General features: G+C 40.5%; 1 protein-coding gene across 2 annotated transcripts; it reads right to left on the bottom strand.

Moving 5' to 3' along the window:
• Positions 1–1,212: 1,212 nt before the first annotated feature.
• lrp10 (low density lipoprotein receptor-related protein 10) lies at positions 1,213–6,620 on the bottom strand (the record flags this gene model as incomplete). Of its 2 annotated transcripts, none has more annotated exon segments than XM_035675650.1 (9): positions 1,213–1,342; positions 1,914–2,108; positions 2,910–3,346; positions 3,432–4,021; positions 4,154–4,347; positions 4,846–4,990; positions 5,231–5,263; positions 5,392–5,582; positions 6,557–6,620. In XM_035675650.1, coding segments are annotated over 8 exon segments (1,767 nt in total), but the record flags the coding sequence as incomplete, so codon positions are not given.
• Positions 6,621–10,607: the final 3,987 nt, after the last annotated feature.

The following is a 10,607-nucleotide window of genomic DNA, read 5'->3' as shown; positions in this document are numbered from 1 at the left end:
ATTATAATATTATTATTATTATAATATATAATATTATTGTGCAGGCTAATTTTAACATCTAAAAATCAGTAAATATTATCAAAACAATTATTTTATTTATCTTTTATTCATGTGAAAGCCACCAGCTCAGCACACTGTCCTTGAGGAAACATACAGCTGCAACAGGAACACAGGCGCTGAGCCAAGTGGCACTGATACTTTTCCAAGAACACAACTCTCAAACCACCGGTTGGCAGGTTGGCAGGTTGAATCATGGGACTTATATTAACGGTTCGGGGCGGGTCTGGATTGGACTTGGAGATAATAATGGTCCAGTTCCAGTCTTGAGCTTTGTGGGTGCAGGTTTGCAAAACTGGACCCATGCACAACTCTGATTATAATAATAATAATATTCACAAGACTTGGATCCAGAGTAGGTAACTTGGTAAAATCCCATCACACAGAGCGGGCTTTGTTTTTTTTTTACGCCTAATCCCTCCGCCTCCTCCGCTACCTCAGCTGTCCTCACCAACTAATAATAAAGCATCTTAGTGTGAACCTGCATGGTAACAGCACATAAGCTCTATCTTAACACTCTTCCTACTTCAGCCCACACAGCCTGCTGGGGATTAGGGAGGCTGCTGGAGAGGAGTACGCGACTTAAAGACAGATAAAACAAGGGCTACTATAGACGACAGCGTACTTAGTGTGGCTGAAGAGTCGAGGGAGGATCAACGCAGCAATGTGGCCTCTTTTCCCTTGAATGAATATTTGATCAAAGCTCCCTGTTTTCAGTTTATAAGACGTGGGGTTTTCAGGCTGACTCCTTTCTTTCAAAACTTTAAATTAAACTATTTGTTATGATCAGAATTTTTAAAGAAATCTAAGGCAGGATCCCCAAACTAAAGAGCACCAGAGGGACGCCCTTTTTTCACACCCGAGCAGCACTCCATTCATGCCGTTTTGTAAACGTTATGGTCCTTTACAACTCTGGGGGAGGTCATGGGGTTAACGCTTTGAATCCCACTGTAGTAGGATTTCATGGTACTGTAAGGTAAATAAGCCTGTTTCAGGGTTAAGACAAGAGACAATTGGTATCAGTATCAGGTGATAATTCCTCAGAAATACGTAAACAAAATGTAAAGTGGAACTAATGCTTATCAGATACTTCTAAAATAGTCTCTGTGCCTCCCTGCAGGCAGCTTATAGCCCCTGGGTGCCCTTTTCTCTCACCTCATTGGGGTTTTCTGTGGGGAAGTCCTCCACTGGGGGGATGATGCCCTGGGCAATCAGCTGACCGTAAGAGGGAGGAGCCTGCTGCTGGATCAGCTCCGCTTCCTGGCGGCTAATTGGTGCGAACAAGCTGCCAGAAAAATAAGACACATTTAGATGCATTCACACACACACAGTCACTTTGCTTTCAGCTGCCAGCACATTTTGTTGTTTTTTTTAAATTGTGAAGCATAAACAGTCCTTTATTATATGTTTATTTATCTCTTAAAGCACACGTTGTTTTTGTTATATTAGAGTTAAGTTGAGTACACATGACATAACCGACTTTGGCTGAGACAAACTGCACGTGGGATGCTCACAGTTTACAACAACAACCTGGTGCTTCTTGTTTCTCTTATCATAAAGAGAGGAGTACACAGTGTACTGGCTGTGTGTTTGAGAGGTGATGTCTGGTAGTGTTGGCAACGACTGCAGCTAGTAGTAAGGAAAACAAACTCGTGACTCACTATCACAGATTATTAGCACAAAACCTGAGTGAGGCATCAGTCTAAGTCACAAAAAAATCACTATAATGCTGCATCACAGGAGCAAAAAGATATTCTAAAACCTTGTGTATAAAAAAGCAAACATGAAACATATAATCCAGAAGAAACTACAGGGGAACTGGTTGCTTAAATGCCTAAAGGTAAGGTAAGAGTTACCTGTACTCTCTGGTCCGGAGCGAGTACAGTTTACAGGTGCAGCCCATGGCGATGACCAGCAGAAGCCCACAGACCAGGCTGCCGACCGTTGCTGCAGTGATGACCTTGCGGGGCAGGATGACGGTGCAGTTGAGCTCGTCCGTTGCGTCCTTACAGTCTACCTGGCCGTCGCAGCGCCAGCTCTCAAACACACACCTGCAGACGGGACAATGGGCCGCTTGTGCGTTAGAGTGAGCGAGGAATAACTCCAGAGAGAGATTCAGTTTCACATGAAGCTGCATCCTGAGGCGGCCAGTATGACACATTATAATAAAACCGATCTTGTGATTAGATACTGCTAATAGTGTATTAAATGATTATTAAGTTATGTATCATTTGATCCATTAATGTAAAAGTTACATCAAGCTGTTGTTACCAATACATGCAGTAAATCAAACACGTATTTAAATAATGTTAAACAATGAAGTGTTGAGGCTCGTGACCTGATATAATGTCTTTAGTGGTCAGTTTTACTAAGTTATTAGGTTTTCAGTTATACAATCATTTAACAAATCCAACAATACACTAAATCTGGAAGCGTAAGGCACAGTCTCAGAGTTTATTTCTGGAAATATACGAACACTTTTTAGTCTCAGTTTAAGTTTCGTACGTCATAAAAATCTACTTAAATTCTTAGATGGTCACATTCCTGCACACACCCTCTGACTCACACACACACTTTATAACCAAGACACACCTAGCAATGATTACTAAACTAACCTGACCACAAAGAAGGCACACACCATTTAGCTCATTATACAAAACAATCTGTGAAATATGTGAAAACAAAACAATAGCTGAGGAGCTACTAAATGGACCTTGAAGAGAGAGAGACTGTTTTTTTACATGCTGCTTTAAAAAGGACAAAAATAAGCTTTCAATGCTCAAACCAACTACAATGAAAACAAAAATGAGACAACCGTCCTCTCTGAGTCAGTCTGAAACTCTCTCACTGACCTGTCGCTGTCACAATGAAAGGTCCCCGGCTGACACACGGTGCAGTCCCTCTCGTCGCTGCCGTCGGCACAGTACAGCTGGTAGTTGCATCTCTCCGTGACCGGGTAACACACCGGTCGGCCGGCGAAGTGATTAGACGCCACCGTTCTCTGCCCCGCAACACCGCACGCAAACTGGTTCGGACTGCAGCCCCGGCAGCCCTCCTCGTCCTTCCCCGTCTCCGGACAGTCCCATTTCCCGTCGCAGCGCTGCTCCTGGGTGAAGCAACCTCCTGCTGCTCCCCCACACCGGCCCTCCCAGGGGGGGCAGTAGGTCCCGACGTGGAAGGTGGCGTTGAAGCCTTTGCCCTCGGAGCCAGGAAGAGTCTCATACGTCATGGACAGCAGGCCGGTGTGGGATTCAACTTGGACTGACTTGTAATTGGAGGTGCTGGTGATCTGTTGTAGGAAGAGAACGTCATGTTAAATAAAACAGATCCGTCGTGTAGGCTCTACTGAACATTTCTGATTTAAAGAAACTCACAATTTTAATAATGTCTCCGTTGCCTTGCTCTCTGTTGTACACAGTGAGTTTATCCCCGGGCCCCAGAAACAGCTGCTGCAGGTCCAGTCTCAGTGGCCTCGGGTCCTGAGGGTCCAGAGTCCAGACACAGAACAGCGCAGGCCCCCGGGAGGCTGGAGGGGAGAAGGTCCCATAGAAGGTCTGGTGGAGCCCTCCGCAGGGCCACTCGATGGGAGTGGGTGTCACGGCGAGCTCCCTGCGAGTCTGAGGCTGCTCTCGATCCACCTGGGCCTCCTCCTCCTCCCTGTCCTTCAGCAGCGCCCAAAGATCAGCATCAGAATCTCCCTCGGGTGTCTTATCTACAACCTTACGTCTCACCACGTTCCTATCATCGTCCTCCTCCGTGTACGTCTCCGCTTTGGTCTGTTCTTCCTCTGTGCTGCCATACTTTGGGGCTTCTGTGGGTTCCACGTCTGTATCGCAGCCCTGTTCATCGGACCCGAAGTCAGCACCTCCATCGAGACACTCCACCTGACCGTTACAGCGCCAAGAGAGAGGAAGGCAGCGGCCCCCGGGGCACTGAAAGGATGTTACTGGGCATTCACCAGAGTCTGGATGTGTAGAAACAGAAGGGGATAAAAAAAAAAGATACAAAGAAAGGAATTAAGGCTATCTTTTGAAAACAAGAAGTGGAATTTGCTGCAGAAATACAGAGCGATAAATATAACACCATGCTGTCATACCTCTGGCAAAGTTTAACAGAAAAGACGACACAGGAAACAGATGTGGGAGGAAGTGGTGTGTCACTGTAATGTTTCCTCCAGGGAGCTCGAATGGTTGGGGCAACTTGGATCCACAAAGGACAATCGGCTCACCGCCAGCTGATGATTTTATAGACACCCATTCCTTCCTACACCGTGCTGAGAACTGTGAGAAGCTGAGAAAGGATTTAAAAAGGTAAAATCAGTAAACACAGAACCTCACTTACATAAAAATAGAAGAAAAAGAAGCACTTTTGAGGGAAAAGTGAATATAAATTGTAAAATATCAGCTAATTTAGACCATGTTAGGTAACCCTCTAATATGAGAAAGGCTGCAAATAATTAGCAGGACTGCTTTATGACAATATTGGATTCTTATATGATTTTGACATTAATTTGATCTTCTTTTCTTTTCTTCTGGTTATTTTATCCAAACATAGTTTCTCAATTGCTTTTTATCCATATTGCCCTCTCTTTAGCTAATCACACCAGGATCTGCAATATTTTCTATGTAGCAAAAACATTCAATACTTTGAGTAGCTCATCGTATCCCAGAGGGAATCTGATTTACAGGAGGCAGATTGTTTAATCTCAGCTCTTCGTGTAAGGTGATATTTAGGAAACGAGACTGGAAAGCAAAGTCCTGGTATTTTAGTTCCCCTCAGAGACTTTACCTGAGAACAACACGTTCTCCTTCCGAACTCTTGATGATCCAGCAGTCATAGATCGAGCCGAAGCGGTAGGACCAGCTGTGGTAGGCAGAACTCCTGATCTGTCCCACTTTACTCTCTAAGACTTGGACGGGATGCACACAGCGGACTGAGAAACAGCAAGACAAACGGAGAAAACGTTAAGAAGTCTAAAAAAAAAAAGAAATAGTTGGCTAAACCTTACACCAGTTTAAGTTAACGTTATCATCCTACAGCACAAAAACATAACACAAGTGAAAGTACTGTTAAACATGACGTCTGTGGTTATAAAAGTATGTAACCAGAATGTGACGTCCATTCATAAACAGTCACAACGTGAGATGAAGTGCCGACTAGTTCGTCTCCTTACCAGCACAGAGGGCGGGCTCGAAACAGATGCAGGCTGTGGATGAAATAAGCAAAAAGAGAAGAGTCAGGCAGATGTTTGTTTTATCACCGACATAAATCGTAAATGCTGCAAACATTGACCTCTGCTTGATAAAAAGGTTTAATGAATGTGTATTCACTCACCTGTTATTGTGAAAACTAGCAGGGCACAGAAGTTGTAAGTCATCGTGGTAATGCTTCTCCTCTAAAACGCTGGAAATGATTGTTTTTTTTTAAAAAACTGAAGACTTAAAAAGGGAGTTTTTAAAAAAATAAATTATCGTCAAAGAAGCTTCATTTTAAGAGGTTTTGTTCAGGAAGACTTCACCTGCAAACTGAAAGAAGAGGAGATGAATAAGAGGCGTGTTCGATAAATACTGCCTCACAATGATATTATTGTACTATATTACAATATTGTTGTTGTAAACTGTTTGTTATGATTAAGGTATGAGTGATAAACTAAAATATCTTTAGGTTTTGAAGCATTGGTCGTACAAAAGCAGGTTTTACTGTTTGTTTTTTAGATTATTTTTAGATGAAATGACTAGAAAACAATCAGCAGTTCAACCAATAACAAAAAATAACTATACGACTCATTTCCATTCATTTAATAAACACTTTAAACACACATTTATCAGATTTATGTCCAACAAAGTAAAGCGCAATGAGCAATACATCCGTAGTTACATGTTTATACATCCGGGCAGGACAACAATTCACGGATCTCTTGAATCTATCACTTTGATCTTGAACACAGTGTTTACTCACAGCATTTCCTTCCCATAATCTGCTCGACAATGACGCCACAAACGCTCTCGTTTCCGTGATCAAAAACAAAAACACTTTTTACTTTACTTATTCCTCGTATTCCCGGTGAAGTAAAAAAAAAAAAAACCCGCAGGCTCTTGAACTCCGATCGATTAACAACCTCCGTTTTATCCCCTACAAGTCGAGATCACGTCCCCCGAGATAAGGTTGCGAGATAGTTTGGCTTTTGAAGGGGAAAAGGGAGCAGCTGCTCACCTTCCTCCCTCACAGGCGCTTTAACAGCCAGTAGCTTTCTCCTAGCGACCTAACGGCTAACGGCTGAAAGCTAACGGCTAACGGCTGACAGCTAACGGCTAACGGCTAACGTCCCGACTTCTGCTTTCCGCCTCAGACGCCGTTGCTGCGCGGCGGCACCGCAAGAGACGGCGTCCGGGCACAACGCCGGGGGTTTGAGCGCCCGGGTGAACCGCAACACGCAGGTTAAGACGTAAAACAACGATCTTTTTTCGTTAAGGTTAGGACAACAGACGAGTTACGTTACCGTGTCAGTCGGCCTTTTCTTGTTGACAAGTTCAGAGCCACTTCCGTGTGTTTTAGCGCATGACGCCAGAGGGGGGCGGGGCTTAGCTGTGTTTATTGCATTCATAAAAACTGTACGTGTTTCTTCTCTACGTTAAATGTTTTACTCTTATTATGTGTTTGTTAAAAAGTGCTGTACATCAATACAACGATGTTTGTATCGATTCGAGGCTGATTCATATCTAAAAAAAGGGTTTATTGGTGGAGTGTTTATGCTTCACCACAAGGTGTCACTGTCGGGTCGCTTTAATATCCAAGGTTTCAGTTTTGATTCATTAGACTGTAAACAAGAAGGTTTTAATTCACACAAATGTGGTAGGGACCTACTTGGCTGCTTAAAAGTAACTACTGAGCTGATTTAAGTATATATATTTTAATATCATACTTTACTTAAAGATCTCCAGACATCAATATATACAATTAGAACATTTACTCATGTGTTTTAGTTTCAGAGGGAAACTTTTTACTCCATTACATTTACTTGATCACTTAAGTTACTAGTTATTTTCCAGATTCAGATTAATAATGCAAAATATAATCAGTAAATAACTTATGAGGTATAATTAATTATAGGTTAAGATAAGAAAAAAGAGAAGAATTCCCCACCTCTACCAGAATTACAACATTAAAGTAAAAAATAAACACATTAATAATGATAATATTAATTGATAATTGAAAATTCCATTAAAATATTACAAATTATACATTACAATACAGCTCGGTCGTAAAGAAAACATTCTATTTATTAATATATGTTATTCTGAAATTAGCCATAATGCCTAATGAGTTATTGCTATGTTAACGTAGCCTAAATACAGCAATACCACATATAAAGATATGAGTTCTTCTTCCACCTCTGGTAATATCTGTCTCTGTATATCACTGATCAGCTATAACTCATAACTCAGTGTATAGTTTTCACGTATTTGTATATCTTATACTTTTTTAACTGCAAGTCTACAGTTCTCTAGTTTATAGATATATTTATAAGTTATTTATACATAATACTGTGTATTTCTAAAAGAAAAAACGCATTTCTGTTATGAAAATGTTTGTTGTGTTTCCACTGACAATAAAGCTCCTTTGAACTGAACTGAACTGAATTGAACTGAATTGAATTGAATTGAATTAAAATATGGGTAGGGCTCTGGTTTCAGAATTAGAATCAGAATTAGGTTTATTGCCAAGTAAGTTTTTACACTTACAAGGAATTTGTTTTGGTGCATTGGTGCATAAAATAAAAAAAATCACACAAGAATAAAGTACTTTTTAGAATATAAATAAATAAAGATAAGGATAGAAAGAGACAAAATTGTACAAGAAACAGGAGTGCATTATTGTAATGCATATATACAGGGTGGGTAGTCAATTTCCGTCCTACCCATTAGATCAAATTTTTTTTTGTCTCATTTGAGAGCTTCTCATCACAAAGAACAGACATTCAGTATGGAGTACGGTTTTGTCCTGGGTCCACTACTTTTCAGTCTTTATATGATACAACTGGGGGTGATCATCCATAAGCACAGAATTGATTGTCATTACTATACAGATGACACCCAACCCCATAACATGTTACCATCAACTCTGACCTAAATTTAACAGTTTAACAACTAGAACAACATTTTTATCGTGTAAAGGTCCAGTGTGTAATATTGAACCTTTAAAGAACATTACTACTTTCCATGCTGACCCACACAGGTGTTTAACTACATGATGCCACCAAGTTCATATACCCTTACTTTAAAGTCCAGCTGAAATCAAATGCAATGTTCTGGGGTTTTTGTTTCTGCTTCAGCATACAAATATGCTCCAGTGTTCTCCAGACAGCCAAAGAACTTGTTTCCATCCTGCAAATGAAATTGCTTTATTTTAACCAGAAAGCAGTATGTCACTTAACAGCAGCCTTCTACACAACTCAAGAGACATAGACCAGCATTCTCTTCTAAACTATCCTTCTAATCTAACAAACAAATATGAACACACATCATGCTCTTAACAAAAAAACATTGACAGGGAAAAGTGCTCATCCAATACCAGTAGGTATAGGTAAGCTGCAGCACATTAAACAGCATGAGAACATACCAGCAAATATTACTTCAGGCTGTTTAGATGCTGATGCTGTCCTTAGTCTTCTATACCACTGCTACTATCTGCCAGTGAAATGTAAGTTTGTAAACTTTGTCTCTTGTTCCCCTGCTGGAGCTCTGCTTGCCAGCTTCTGTCAGTGAGATGGTCTGGATACACCCACACAGTCCTGAGAGGAGGTCTGATTAGTCACAGAAGTGAAAACGCCTGTGTGGTTGAACCATAGGTGTATAGGAGCTCTACTGTACATCCTTCATTGGGTTAGTAAAGAACTGAAAAGAATGACAATAAACTATATAGCGCTTTTACAAAGTCTTAATGCTTTACAAGACAAAACAAAAAAATCTAAACTTCATTAAACAGGATGAACGTTTTTAAAATAATCAATAATTGATAAAGATCAGAATTAGGAGAATGTCTATGTAGGTTTTAAAAAGTTTAAAAACACAATTCGCAATAAAACAAAAAAACACAATAATGTGCCCTTTCAGTGGACAAGATGTGGCTAAAGTGCCCTCTAGTGTGCTAATCCTAACCCTGACTAAGCTGTTTTACCATAAAGGCATCACAACTATCTGTGTGCTGGGGCCCTTTTTATTCCGCAACTGCCTCCAACCCTGTGAAAGCACACTAAAAACATGTTTTTAAGTGGAATATAAAAGAGGAAAAGGAACTTGCCAATCTGATCTCCTCAGGGAGGTTGTTGAAGAGAAAAGGAACAAAAACATTAAGTTTCAACAGAGTTAGATAGCTTAACAATGCAACCTGAGACCAGCAATGGTACATCTGACACACTGCTTTCACACACACAAACACACACACGTGTCTGCAAATAAGATCTCATCTATTTACAGTATCTACTCTCACACACAAGCACACTATTGTCTTTGTCTTACTGCACATCACACAGAATCTCATGTTGCTCCCTGTAGCTTTGTCTTGCTGCCTGTAGGTCCCTTCTCTCTTTCTATTCTCTCGCTCTCTCACATGCACACACACACACACACACACTCTTCGACATACTGCATCATCCATCTGTTGTGCATCCTTTCTTATGCTGACTACAAGTGTTCCTTCAGACTATATAAACAAGTGTTTGTGAGAGATATGAATGCTAATACCTAGCTTAACACAACAGGCCTCCAACCTGTCATTCAAAGAATCTAAATTAAATAAGCTTTACAGGGCTGATGTTAGAGTTGATGCCAAAGCCTAAACTAGTATATACTCAGTAATTTCAATAATTTAATACAATTAATTTGTTTTTATGAAAAAAAGAACATTTTAATAATCTAAATAAAGTATATAATCTTGGGAGTTATGTGGCAAAAACACACAGATTAGTACCAAACTGTCCTATATCTCTATGTGTGTCTCCAACTCCACCATCTCCCCAGTGATGAACACTTAATTGGCTTGTTTGTTTTAGACAGAAAAAATGTTTCCATAGCTGTGTACTAAATCACTGATTATTTGCTCATCTCTGTCTATTTCTCTATAGGCTCATACTGCGGTTCCTCTGGAGCCAACATACCTAGCTGATGGTGAGTAATTTGATTTACACGTAACTACTCCCTAGGACTAGGGATTTAGGGTGGCTAAGTAACGATGTATGTAAGTATGCAATATTATCATTACTTTTTTAGTTGTTGCTTTCTCGTTGTGAAAAACAAATACTGAACATGACATCACATCAACACGTCATGTTGTTTTTGTGGCAGTAGCTGGCCATCCTCTGCGTTTCTAAATAATCTTTCATTATTGTAGTTACCGCGACAGCCCTAATACTCCTACAACATTGTTTTAAAATAACTACACAGATTAAACATTTCTGCCTGTAGTGGGGCCCTATCTTGAACAGTTAAAAGTCCAGTGTGTAACATTTAGGAGGATCTATTGTCAGGAAATGGAATATAATATTCATAGGT

The sequence above is a fragment of the Morone saxatilis genome, unplaced genomic scaffold (genome assembly GCF_004916995.1).
Source record: "Morone saxatilis isolate NCDOM2014 unplaced genomic scaffold, NCSU_SB_2.0 Contig4, whole genome shotgun sequence".
Lineage (NCBI taxonomy): Eukaryota > Metazoa > Chordata > Actinopteri > Moronidae > Morone > Morone saxatilis.
Note: the sequence above shows the minus strand (reverse complement) of the source record. Positions and strands in the feature narration are given on the sequence as shown.